At 37.7% G+C, this 14,361-nt stretch overlaps 1 protein-coding gene and 1 long non-coding RNA gene across 2 annotated transcripts in view; one reads left to right on the plus strand and one right to left on the minus strand.

Annotated features, from left to right (window-relative positions):
• The window catches only part of MDFIC2 (MyoD family inhibitor domain containing 2), a gene marked incomplete at its 3' end in the record, with an annotated part of 99,565 nt that extends 95,729 nt beyond the window's left edge, over positions 1 to 3,836 (minus strand). The window contains exon 1 of the mRNA XM_079933196.1: positions 3,635 to 3,836. Within this exon, the coding sequence (XP_079789322.1) occupies positions 3,635 to 3,722 (88 nt within the window). The 5' untranslated portion in view covers positions 3,723 to 3,836. The remainder of the gene's footprint in view (positions 1 to 3,634) is intronic.
• Positions 1 to 14,361, plus strand: part of LOC307192705 — a 796,377-nt gene that overhangs the window by 232,757 nt on the left and 549,259 nt on the right. The window lies entirely within an intron of this gene.

Genomic DNA, 14,361 nt, shown 5'->3' on the forward strand with positions numbered 1-14,361 from the left:
CGCTGTTAATAAATGTTGACTCGAACTGGATAAATTGAATGTTTGAAGATGAGAAGTTAGAGTATCAGTACTCAGGTTGGCAGTGATGGTGCTAACTCCTGTTGGTCCCATGCTCACTCTGAGGTCAGGTGCTGTGCTCAGTGGTTTATGTAGATTATGCCAGTGAGTGCTTGCTGCAACCCTAATAGGGCAGTGCTGTGATTCCCTATGTTTTAAACATGGCCAGTATTCAGCTGGAATTGCAGAGGGAGGCAAGAGGCACTGTGATGGGAGAAGCAATTACTTTTGCTATTCCTGAAAAAACCTTTTGAACCACTTTCAAGTGTCTTCAGTCAGTCCTCCCTATCTATGGGTTCTGCAGCTGTGGATACAGGGGGCTGACTGTACCATGCCATTTTGTGTAAGAGACTTGAGCATCCTTGGATTTTGGTATCTGCAAAAGGTCCTGGAACCAATCCTCCTGCAGATACCGAGGGATGACTGTATTTCTTTTTCTTTTTTAAGGGGGATGGGGTTTGATAAATTTCAAATACTGATAACTGTTGGAGAAGGCATTGTGACAAAGTGGTTTAAGGCAAAGAACAGAATTTGGAAGATTTGGGTTCAAGGTTCAGTTTGCCACTTAACAGCTCTGTCAGTTTGAGCAAGATCTAGTTTCTCTGAGCCTCGGTCTTTTAATCTGTAAAATGAGACAATACTACTGCACACCAAATGGTTGTAGGGACCATGGGAAGGAATTTATATAAAATGCTGTGAGAGAAACAATGGCAGGAATGACTGAAGTGTCACGAAGGACCTCCGTGTTTGCTGTCCATGCTGAACTTCGGCTGAACACTCAAAAATAAAGCTGCTGAGTAGTTGCTGAATTGCCAAAAGGAAACAGTAATGCTGAGACCTGGACTTTCTTTGGACTAAGGAAACCCTACCTTTCCCTAGTAAGGGATGAGACGTGCTTGATAACCCAGTTGTATATATGGAACATATTTACCCTCCAATCCAAATCTTTGGTAAACAACTTGCCTAAGCCTGCATGAACTTCCTCCTTTTTTCCATAAAACCCCCTGCCTGTTTTCCTCTGTTGAGACACTATTCTGGGTTCCTCCGGAATCTGTGATTCCCCAAATTGCAATTCTAAGATCCCAAATAAACTGCCTATTTGCGTCTTTATAGAGGTCCTTTCTGTTGACAAAGCTATTAAAATATACAGTGCTGGTACTAGTGCAGATTGTTCCAAGTGTGAACCAGGATCTCAAAAAAAACATTATATTATTTTGAATCATGCTTTAAAGAGGAAGAAAAGACACAACAGTAATGAGATCTCTCTCCCGTAATTTCACAAGTAGGTGTTACAGTCCTTGGCTGGGGAATCTGCAGCTCAGAGAGGTTGAGCAACACGGCACAGCCAAACAGCCAGTAAACAGCCGAGCTGAAGTTTTAAACCTTCACCTGCCTGACTTTAAATCCTCTGCTCTTTCCATTGCACCAGGTTGCTTTAAAAAGAAAAAAAGGGCTTCCCTGGTGGCGCAGTGGTTGAGAGTCTGCCTGCCGATGCAGGGGACACGGGTTCGTGCCCCGGTCCGGGAAGATCCCACGTGGCACGGAGCGGCTGGGCCCATGAGCCATGGCCAATGAGCCTGCGCATCCGGAGCCTGTGCTCCACAACGGGAGAGGCCACAACAGTGAGAGGCCCGCGTACCCCCCAAAAAAAAGAAAAAAAAGCCAACGTAGATCCTTTTTCTTAACATTAAAACAAACAAAAAAAGTTAGTTTTATGTTCAAAAACTAACTCATCCTGGTAATTCCCAATTAAGATGTTGTCATCTTGCATCTGGCTGGAATCCCTTTTATGATACAGTAAACATAATTTGAGTGTAGCTTAAGTGAAGTGTCCAGATGGGCTAAAACAGGTCACCTAGGAAGTTAGATTTTGTAGATTATAAAAATTTAATCCTAAATTGTACTTAATGGAGACAATTTTTTAAAATGGAAATTCTTCAGGAAGCAAATGACTGGTATATCAATTTTTGTCATTATTTCTCTATGAGACATCTATAGCATGGGCAATTGAAGCAAAAGAAATAAGATAAACGACACTCTAAGTCACAGTGAAGAACTTCTCTGTCTTTGCGGGCTTGGTCTTCTCAAGAAAAACACAGAGGGATCTTTGGCCTGAGTTCAGTTTTTTTACTTCTATATTGTTTTTTTAAAGATTCTATTTAAAAGATTGTTTAATAAAAAGAAGTTAGAGAATTTCTTAGCTCTGTGGCTTTTTGAAGGGAATGATTCTGAGAATACATGTCTGTACCCACTTTTATCCTGAAATAAAGTCTTCACTGGAGATGAGTTCCAGCTATTAAATTTGATTATGGGGCCCTGGGGCAGAAGGATAATCTTTTTTTAAAAAAGTGAACAGTTAAAAAACGAGGATGGGAGTAAAGCAGGATTAAGAATAAGAGTGGATAGAAGAGTACGTGTGAAGGTGGAGGTGTTGATTTAAACACTTTAGGAAAACTTTCTGAGCACAGATCATGTCCTGACAAGTAACTTAAACATCTTTTCTATGAAACAGTGTTTAAGGTGGTAGTTCAGTTTATATGCTATGGAGTCACATAGTCTGGGATCAAATCCCCGCTCTGTTACTTCCTAATTTTGTAATTTTAGGCAATTTACTTAAACTCTTTGAGGCTCTATTTTCTTACCTGAATATTAGGAGCGATTAATGCTTCCTAGGGTTGTTGTGATGATTCAGCATAATCACTAATGCACATTGTCATCGTGTTTGATGTCATGATTATTATTATTATTATTGGTGTTGTAGAACTTACTTGACATATATATTAAAGTCTCCTGTGACCTTAGAAAACAATTTTGAGGCATGGCAACTACTTAAGAGCCGTCTTTTAACAACAGAATAGATTCAGGAAATGAAGTAAAAGACACAACTTATCTATTTAGATAGAATATCAAGTTGGTTTCCTTTTAAAGATGTTCATAAGAAGATTAAAGACATTAAAGATGTTCATAAAAGGAAAAGATTATGAAACCAAACCTTCTAGTAAATAATCATGAGTTTACACGTATTTTAGAAAGTTCACATATTTGTACTTCTCCTAGGAGGACATATCGATTTGTGTGTGTATTTCAAGCAAGCATCTTTAGCACGTCGTGCTTGTGGCTGACAGTGCTCTCCCGGGGGAAGGTGGCTTCTGTAATTGCAGTGAATGGCAATTCTATTTGTAGACATGACTTCCTACAGCCTGCACTCCTTTCTGTGATTATTATTTAAAAAATACTTGTCCTCAAATTATTTCATCTTCCTGGCTACAAGGGAGAAAATTCTCCAGCACAACAAGAACCTCACAGGTAACGTGTATTTGAATTGAAAATGTATATCCTCTTACCCATAAAGTCATCTGAGTGACCTCTGCAGTCTAAGGAATACAAAAAGCATTTCAATACTAAACACCCTCAAACTACCACTTAGGTCAAAAAAAGAAAGAAAGAAAGAAAATCAGAAGTATTAATGTCATTTGAAATGCTGGGACATTTTTCTTCTTTCTTCCACACTCTTTTTTGCTTATAAACAAAAGCACAATTCTCACATTGATAGAAAATCAACAGCAAGAGGACTTACCTTCCTTCAACCAAGAAATGTTATTTTTGTCATTTTCAAAATGCTCAGCTGTTCTGACTTTTATCTTTTCCAGCTCAGTTTCTGACATCTAAGTGGAAACAGAATTGGTTATATAAAAAATTCATTAAGAGCCCAAATTTATAACATGGAGCCTTATATTTAGAGACAACTCTCATATTATAGGAACATTTTATCTCTGTAGTTTTTCAGCTCCCTGTCTAACGTTAAGTCTTACATTTTATCCATGTATAGTATTTTACAACACTGACATTGAAAACGAAACTTTAGATGATATTTCACTTTTCAGCAGTCTAGCTTGCTGTGAGCTCTGATTTCTGAATACGAAAGAAAACCAGATGAACAAGTAGCCCCAGATTTGTCAAAACCCAAACATTCAGTGGCTGTTTTAATGCATTTCTTAATAGCCTAGAGAAAAGCATGCTGCAAGGTGACGTGCAAAGCTAGAAAGACTAATAAACACCAAAGAACTTTTCAGCAATGTGCTGGGTAGAATGAGAACCTTATGACCTCAGCCAGGCCAAGCTGAGCTTCCTGAAGGTGTTGAGACCTATTAGGTATTCTCAGTACATTGCACTTGACTTCCTCCATGGCTTGGTTGCAGTGAGCTAGGATGCCCCACTTGCATCAGCACCTCGATGTACTTACCTGTTTGTTCCTAAGGGAGGAGGCCCAAGGCGTGGGACGGGGGAGCAGCGTGCCGATGCTCTGGGCAGCCTCCCTTCTTGTCTCTCAATGTCCAGCATTCCTCTGCCCTGCCAGAAGTGAGCGAAGAAGCAAATACGCTCCCTCCCTGGGTGGTGCTAGATTTGTATTGCTGCCAGAAGCATCCAACTTGCGGCTGAGAGGGTTTTTTTTTTTAAGGTAATGTAAAGCCTGTGGTTCAAAACAATAAAAACCTTCTCCAGGCCAGCACTTATTTAAAATGACACTCTGCAAGATAGGGTGAGAAGAATGAACTCTTTTCAAATGGACGGAGTTTCTCCAGTCTCCTTCTTTCCACACCCGCCATTCATCACTTACAGTTAATATTAAGGATGTGGAAAGAAGAGATTGAAAAATATACGTAGGCTATTTGTGTTAAAAGAAAAGGAAGAGAAACCTCTCAGGGTTTATTTTCTAGAAGTTCACCCTGCAGCTGCTGTTTCAAAAGGCAAGTTTTTCTAACGTTTTATAGACAACAAGAAAACATTTCACGTTCTTTTGAGAGTCTGCAGGTATTCCCAAAAGAATTTGGAATCACATTCCAAAGAGGATTTGTCATTAGATTCTTAGGCAAAGATAGTACTGTTTTCAACAGAAGGTTAACAGCAGAGAGCATAACCCATAACCCTTAGGAATGCATGATAATAAATAGTCCAACATTCCTAAATGTTGTTTTTTATTTTATTTTATTTTTATTGGAGTACAGTTGCTTTACAATGTTGTGTTAGTTTCTGCTGTAAAGCCAAGTGAATCAGCTATACCTATACACATATCCCCTCTTTTCATCATAAAAAATAATCTTTATTTTTTAACCCAAAGTGTTTTGCCTCCTCCAATGTCTTTACCTGGAAACTGTCTGTTATCTGATCGACTTGTATCCATTTCAACTCTTTGCCCAACTTCATTCCTTCTTCTACTTTGCTCCCAGTTTCGCGTGAAAGTTGACTGATCAACGTAGTTTTTAAAAACAATAAAACTGGGAGCAAAAGATAAATTTCAGATTCCTTAAATAGCCAAGAAAGACCTTGACTGGTCAGAATCTATAGCATCATTTTCAAACTGTGGCTTAAAGTTTTAAGATTTCTCCGAGGTGCCTATCCTTTCCCTTTAACCTAATTGCAATGCTGCTGTTCTTGAACTCACCTGCTTTTGTTATGAACGTTTCAGAATGTTGCCTCAAAATCCCACCTCCACCCCCATCTTGAAGCCTTCTTAATGTCTAGAAACAATCATTCCCTTCTCTGGTCCCCCTTGGGACTCCTGGCATCATCATCTCCATTGTGGTCTTCTGTAAACCTGTCTTATCTTCCTGGCAAGGTTAGAAACACCTCCACCCCAACCCCCCAGGGCTCTACCTCTGTCTCTGCATTTTCTGCATCTTGCTCAGTGTAAGACATGATCACCTACAGATTAACAATGGTTGGATAAACAAAACCAGTATATCAAAAACCAGTGGTGTTTTCCTTGTCCCAAAGTCATAGGCAACACCTGATTACGATGTTTCCTTAGGTTGTCTCTTTTCTCTAGTTATAGCACTTTATGTCCCTGCATCATAAATTGGAGACTTAATCTAATGCCTTTAAGAGTTCGGGCATTGTCCTTTGGAAAAGCAAATTATCTAAATTTTATGTATTCCTGGGGTCAGGAAGATGTTTGGTAAATGACAATCACAGTGATCTTAAAACAATAGAGACATCATCCGAGCTAAAGAAACCTAAGATGCAAACACTGTCCAGATGAGAAGAAGTAGTCAAGTGTTCAGGCGAGAATGAGTGAGCTGGAACACTGCTGATCATATTATTCCTCCTAGTTTATTTTCAGTTGTATTTTAATCATAGACCATATGAGTATCCATGTTATTCCTCAACAGAAACTATTTTTTTTAAGATTCAAAATGGTTTTAGTTCTCTGTAAGTTTACAAATTGTATAACCTGTTCTTCCGTGCAATTTCTAAGGCAGAGAATCCATTCCTACCTTGAGTGTGTGATGATGAAGCCTCTCCTTGGATTCTGTGATTATGTTTACATATTTTATTTATGTTCAACTAAACTAGTTTCTAATTATCTGTCCCCAGAGCAACGTATAACTCAAATCCTGTCCACATTTCTTACTTTGGAGGTTATGGTTTACTCTTGATTTTTCTTGATTTATGCTTTGATTTTTCTTGATTTATACATATTTTTCCGCTTGTTTTATACATATTTTTCTACTTGTTTTACTTTTGAAATTACTGTGATACACTTATTTGTATTTGTTAAGTAAATTGCAAACTTTAAAATCCTTTGGAAGAATAGTTCTGAGGGAATTTTTATGAGGATAACATTCATTTCTAATTTGGAAATATTATCCAGTTTTGACTGATATATTTTATTTTATTTATTTATTTATTTATTTTACATCTTTATTGGAGTATAATTGCTTTACAATGGTGTGTTAGTTTCTGCTTTATAACAAAGTGAATCAGCTATACATATACCCCAATATCCCCTCCCTCTTGCATCTCCCTCCCACCCTCTCTATCCCACCCCTCTAGGTGGTCACAAAGCACCGAGCTGATCTCCCTGTGCTATGCGGCTGCTTCCCACTAGCTATCTATTTTATGTTTGGTAGTGTATATATGTCCATGCCACTCTCTGACTTTGTCACAGCTTACCCTTCCCCCTCCCCGTGTCCTCAAGTCCATTCTCTGGTAGGTGTGTGTATTTATTCCCATCTCACCCCCAGGTTCTTCATGACCTTTTTTTTTTTTTTTCTTAGATTCCATATATATATGTTAGCATATGGTATTTGTTTTTCTCTTTTTGACTTACTTCACTCTGTATGACAGACTCTGGGTCCATCCACCTCACTACAAATAACTCAATTTTGTTTCTTTTTATGGCTGAGTAATATTCCATTGTATATTTGTGCCACATCTTCTTTATCCATTCATCTGATGGTGGACACTTAGGTTGCTTCCATCTCCTGGCTATTGTAAATAGAGCTGCAATGAACATTTTGGTACATGACTGTTGTTGAATTATGGTTTTCTCAGGGTATATGCCCAGTAGTGGGATTGCTGGGTCATATGGTAGTTCTATTTGTAGTTTTTTAAGGAACCTCCATACTGTTCTCCATAGTGGCTGTACCAATTCACATTCCCACCAGCAGTGCGAGAGTGTTCCCTTTTCTCCACACCCTCTCCAGCATTTATTGTTTCTAGATTTTTTGATGATGGCCATTGTGACTGGTGTGAGATGATATCTCATTGTAGTTTTGATTTGCATTTCTCTAATGATGTTGAGCATTCTTTCATGTGTTTGTTGGCAATCTGTATATCTTCTTTGGAGACTGACTGATATATTTTAAACATGTCCTAACAGTTAAAATTTTTCTATTGTTCTATTTTATCATTTTTCTCTGCTTAGACTTTCACTGCCCTTTGATTTCACTTTTGCTCTTTGAATTGGCTTTTGTCTTGAAGAGTGGGTGACGTTATTTGAATTTTCTATATGGAATTTTTATTTTCATTTTGAAGATGCCATTTTTTGAAGTTAGACAACTCATTTTAAATTCCTTTCCTGTCTTTGTTTTAGCAATCATTTAAAATGAGAACTGTAGACATTAATAAGCATGGTATTTGCATTTTTTCTTCTACTTCATCAGGAAAGATGATAAAAGTAAGCATCAAGTACTTTATCCTGAACCAGTTGTATATCACTAGTGTCCCTGTTGGTTGGACATTGCAGTAAGGGTATTTCATACTGATGCCAACCTTTAAATCATTCATTCACCCACCTAGAGATGTACTTGGGTCACAGAATTCTCCATTTGGGTGATGGAGTCTGATTTGGACTGGGTTTTAGTCTCTTGAGCTAGACTGGGCCTTGGGATGAAAAAGATAAACCACAGTGGATGATAGGAAGTAAAAAGGAGTTAAGTCCAGTGGGTCCCAGGCAGAGCAGACTTGGAAATACATGGTTCAAAATAAAGCCCAGAAGTGACTGGCCAGCCTCAGAGGTCAGACTGGTCTGACTAAGCTCCAAGGAGAATAAACATGTTATTGAAAGGATCCCCTGTCCAAATTATGTTTGTTGTGCTCATTTCAAATAGCGAGCTAAATAATTCAGACCCAGGAATGTGGTCTCCAGGCTCAAGTTATCTTTTTAAATTCTTTTTTTGTTTTCTTTTCTAAAAGGAGATAATTTGAATTACCCATTTCCCTTTATTTTGACTCATGCGGCAGTAATAATTCCATTCCCTTTATTTTGACTCATGCAGCAGTATTTCTAGTTCCTAATCAAAATCCTATCCAGAAATAGAATCTTTAAGGGCACACTATCCAGCATAAAGCTATCTTTGCCAAAAAAAAAAAAAAATCCCTGCAAGATCGTCATATGTTTCATCTTCTTGTTTCTTTTAAAATAAAATTGAATGTGTGAAACTAGAGCCTTCTTTAACAAATAATTATGTGCTATCACATTAGTCTTTTGTGATTGTCTTCAAAATCATTGCATTGTCCCTTGCCATTGTTTGTATAACAGTGACATTATATGTATAATGCACAAAATGGTATTAATCAGTGTGTAGAGAAGTCACCAACTTGGATTATTGGATTTGAGGACTCTTGTAGAGTACATCTTTCTGAAGGATTGGTGGATTGGGTCCAGATGGAAACGGTATAGGATGAGTGCTTACCATTCAAAAGTATGTTTTCTCCTACAGAATGGAATCTCTATATTATTTAGTATAGTTAATGAAAAAGTTTTCAGTAGCCATTCTAATGACCAATGTATGCCATCACGTTTTTTTACATTTTAAAATTCTCTTTGAGATTATGTGGCCTTGATACAAAAATACACATGGAGTAAATAAACATTGGTCTAAAGTATCCGTGGTAAAGACAAATAAAACAAGAAGAAAATTCCTTATTTGTAACACAGGCTCTCCCAGCGGAAAGTTACAGCTAACACCACAAGGCATACCAATTCAAGGATTTAATAGATGTTAGATCTCATCAAAAGTTTAGGTTTAAGAAATAGCACTCAGGGATATAAAATGCATTAAGTTTTATCCATGTTTCATGCCAAACCATTAAAAAAGCTGTTTACCTTGACCAAATTATTTTTATACCTTACAGAGTTTCTGTTACTGACATAGACCTTGGTTGGCACTGAGAAAAGATATAAGAATAAACATGTGAATAAGAATAACATGCTATAAGAATATACATGCTATAAGAATAAACATGCTAGTGGGTTATGAAGATTTTTGTTTCCTCGGGATTACAGTATAAATCCTTTAATTTACTACTGTCCCATTAGTGTAAATATTGTTCCACTTCATGTTAAATTAGTAACTTTATAACTATATAATGCAATTAACACACTCACCTTTGTACTATTATTTCTATGTGCTGTACATTTAAAATGTTATAATCTGATGGGCAGTGTTCCTGTGTGTATGTGTGTGCATGTGTGTGTGAGTGTGTGTATTTAAATAGTCAACTGTCTTTTAAATAAATTAGGAGAAGAAAAAATAGATATTTTAAAAAACATTTACCCACACAGTTGCCATTTCTGGTTTTCTTCAATTCCTTCTAGTAGACCTGAATTTTCATTTGATTTCATTCCTCTTCAGCCTAAAGAACTTTCTTTACCATTTCTTGAAGTTCGGGTCTGCTGGTGACAAACTCTTTCAGCTTTTGTTTTTCTAAAATTGTCTTGAGTTCATTCTCCTTAGTAAAGGATATTTACCCTGAGTGTAGAATTCTTGTTTGCTAGTTTGCTTCTCTCCTTCCCTCGTCCTTTCCTCCCTTCCTCCCTCCCTCCCTCCCTCCCTCCATTTCTCCCTCCCTTCCTTCCTTCATTTTAATTTTGACATCCTTCCTGTTATTGTACCCCTATATCTAACATGCCTTTTTCCCTGTCTGATCACTTTAATTTTATTTTTTAATCTTTGGTTTTCAACAGCTTGTCTATGATGTGTTTAGATGTAGTTTAAAAAAAAAAATGTTTTCTTCTTAGATTTTGCTGAGATTCTAGATTCTGCGAGTTGACGTTTTTCTCCAAGTTCAAGACATTTGGGGCCATCATTTCTTCAAATATGTTTTCTCTTCCCTTCTCTGTCTTCTCTTCCAACAGCATTACAATTACACATGTGTTAGACCACTTAATATTTTCTCAAAGGTCACAGAGGCTCGACTTATTTTTTCCCCAGCCTCTTGTCTCTCTTCTTCAGATTGAATAATCTTTGTAGAATTGCTTTTTTTTTTTGCGGTACACGGGCCTCTCACTGTTGTGGCCTCTCTCCCGTTGCGGAGCACAGGCTCCAGACGCGCAGGCTCAGCGGCCATGGCTCACGGGCCCAGCCGCTCCGCGGCATGTGGGATCTTCCCGGACCGGGGCACGAACCTGTGTCCCCTGCATCGGCAGACGGACTCTCAACCACTGCACCACCAGGGAAGCCCTAGAATTGCTTTTGCTGTGACTAGCCTTTTCTTCTATACTCCCCAATCTACTACTACTAAAGCAATCTTGTATATTTTTCATTTTAAACATACTTTAAATTCTAGAATTTACATTATATTTGGTTCTTTCTAATAGTTCCTACTTTTTTGCTGATAATACTCATTTATTATCACCATTTTTTCCTTTAATTTCTTGATCATATTAGCTTAAAGTCAGCATTTGGTAACCCCAACATTTGGATCTTCTATTGACTGCTTGCTTTCTTGGTTATTCAAATGGCTGATAATCTTTTATTGTATATTAAATACTTTGGATGATACATTATGGAGATTCTGGGCAACACCGCATTCTTTTAAAGGGTAAGGAATTTTGTTCTAGCTAACAGTTAAACTACTGGTATATACTTTGGATCCTGTCGGGCTTGGTTTTATGTTTTGTTAGGGTTGAGTCAATTTCAGTTTTTTTCTTAGTGTTACTATGTAGCTCAGGCTAAAATATCTGGTTATTATGGCTGAGGCATGTCCTTTTTCAGGGCTCAGTTAAATGCCCAGGTGCTCAGTGAGATATCTCTAGTCTAGTTGGACCAGAGTGTGCTCTAACACTGTATTAACCCTCATACATGCATTCATTGCTCAGTCCCGCAGAAGCTAATTTTTGCGAGATACTTCAAGTCTCTTCCTATGCATGCACAACCCAGCCCCTAGCCAGGAATGCTAGGGTGAACTCTGCCCCTTACCTTCTTCGTGCAGCTCCCTCTTCTCCAGAACCCTGCACTGAACATTCTAGCCACTTCAATAGCCCAGACTCCGGTCTGTGCCTCTTCACTTCAACAACTTTGCTACTCTACTTTGGCCCCATCTGTCCAGTACTCGCACTTTGGTAGGGAAAGGGTTGCCAAGTCAAGAGCTGGAGCAAATATGTAGTTCGTCTTTTGTTTTTACCTACTCTCAAGAATTATCAGGTTTTATAACTATAAATGAAGACATGCAAGTCCAGTATCATTTATTCCATTGAGACCAAAAGTTAAAGAAATTTTGCACATTCCTTTTTCCCTATCCTTCCAGTCAATCAGACATCAGAGACAGGTTTCAACATCCCCTGGTGTGGGGCAGATGAGTCTAGAACAAAGGGTGGCTCCTTTTTGAGATTCAAATTTCATTTTATTTTAACTTCATAGAAGAATCAGTAGTTTTGAAAGCAAGTCCTTTTTATGATAAGTACCAAAGAACTGAGATCACATTTAAACCATAAATCATATGTTAGGTAAGACTACAGAATTGCTTTAAAGTTTAGTGTTTGAGCTAATCACCCCACCCAATTAAATTTTGACAAGTGAGTAGGAAGGGAATTTGAAGGGGATGTGTGACTGTGGTTTAGATGCTGGATGTTCGTTAAATAGGAGTTTGGTGCATTATTGTTTTAGTTAATTCTTGAAAGATTGGGACAGTAGGATCCCTGGATAATCTGGGGATTACTAGGGCAGAATAGTTCTTTGCCCAGTTTCCTAGAAGTACCTTAGTAGTTTTCAAGACTTAGAGAAAAATCTTTGCATCCAGCATGACATCTAAATATCAATAGCAGATGGAAAGACTAGGTGAAAAGATTTGAGTATTTCCATTAATACAGTGTATTCTGAGAACACCTGGGGAGAATTCCAAACTTCGTCCAAGTTTGAGAGAAGTGCTGAGGGCCAGTAAACAGAAACAAGGCTCTTGGTCTCAATAAGAGATGCTGCATGGGTGCTGCATAGTAGACAATCCACGCTAGCAGCAATGGAAGGGTTATGGATTTGGGGAGAAGAAATTGTGGGGAAAGAGATGATCCCCAAAGGCTATCAGGAAGTGTTCTCTCTAAGTGAAGACCAGCAATGACAGAGGATTATCATGTATTAGATTTGCTATCCAAGGGGAAGTTAAGGGGGGATTGTATATAGCCTGAAAGCCTCTCTTTGAAGCTGGAAGAGATTGAATTAACTTGAATTTGTAAGTTTTTTTCAACTATCAGTAGGAATGTTGGCACAAATGCTAAGTTAATATCAGTTAAAGAGAAATAAAAACACCGTATGTTTTGTTGATCTGAAGACATAGCCTTGCTTTATACTTCCATTCCCACTACTCTCCCGAGATCTCTAAAGATGAGTTCACCAATGTAGGCAACATTTAGAAGTGCTTTTTAGGAGTCTGTTTAGAAAGGCTTCCTTCTTAGATAATGGCCACCATCACTCACAGAGGTGGGTCCAGCACCCTATTCCTTGGCCATAACAGGTGGTATCAGAAATAGGTGGTTCAAGCTGACCAATCCAATATCCTCTCTCCCAAAATTTGGAATTGGGATCCATTCGTTAGGGATTGGGATCCAATCGTTAGGATTTAACACAGGATGGCCTGTTTGGGTTGTGAGAAAGTGGAAAAATGGGGCAATCAGGAGAGCAAAGTGGGCAACTTACTTGTTCCAGTTTCTTCATCTTTAAAGTAGATGTAATAATTATGGTATCTACTTTGAAGTTGTTGGGGGTGGTGGTTAAATATTAATGAATGTAAAGAGCTTGGAAAAGAGCCTGAACATACATTAAACACTCAGTAAAGACTTAGAAATTCTGTTTATTATGAGTGAATTATTTTTCAACTCCATTGAGGTATAGTTGAAGCGCAAAAAGTGACACATATTTAAAGCATGTGGTTTGGTCAGATTTGACATGTGTATGAACCCATTAAACAATCACTGTAATCAAGATAACAAACATCCCCATCACTCCAAAAGTCTCCTCATCCCTTGGTAATCCAACCTTCTCTCCACCCACATTCTCAGACAAATACAAATCCTCTTTTTGTTACTCTCTATAGATTAGTTTGCATTTTCTAGAATTAAATCTAAATGGAATCATATACTATGATTTGTGTGTTTTTTTTTTTTTTTTGGTTTGTTTTGCTAGATTTTTGAATTCAGCACAATGATCTTGAGATTCATCTATATTGTTGTGTCAGTAGTGCACTTTTATTGCATTCCATTGTGTGGGCATACCATAATTTGTTTATCTATTCACCTGTTGATGGGTGTTTGAGTAGTTTCCTGTTACAGCTATTACAAATAAAACTGTTGTAAACACTTATGTATCGATACAAGTCTGTGGTTTTACTTTTTGTTTGGTTTTAGTATTTATCAAATTAAAAACTTTTAAGGGGAAAATGAGAAAACCCCTCAATAAATAAAATTGTGATTAGAAAATACAGTTTTAAAAATAGCGTTCATTAGCTTGCAAATTAATTTTACCCTAGAATATACAACTTTACTTTTAAGAGACTAGTTGACATCCAAATGGAGTTTACAACTGTCTCATCTTTATATTTGACTACTGTGAGGTCTTTGTTGAACTACCATCTGCTAGGAAACCTTCTAAGAGGAAAAAGGTGGCTTATAAAATTGAAGACAATAAGACCAGACACTGCCCCTTAACCTCTCAAAATTGCATTATAGAAATGAAGAGGCGTATTGTCTTCCCAGAAATGTGCACTATTGTTTTTTAAAAAGATAATTGAACTTTTCATACAGTTAGA

The sequence above is a fragment of the Stenella coeruleoalba genome (assembly GCF_951394435.1).
Source record: "Stenella coeruleoalba genome assembly, chromosome: 10".
Taxonomy (NCBI): Eukaryota; Metazoa; Chordata; class Mammalia; order Artiodactyla; family Delphinidae; genus Stenella; species Stenella coeruleoalba.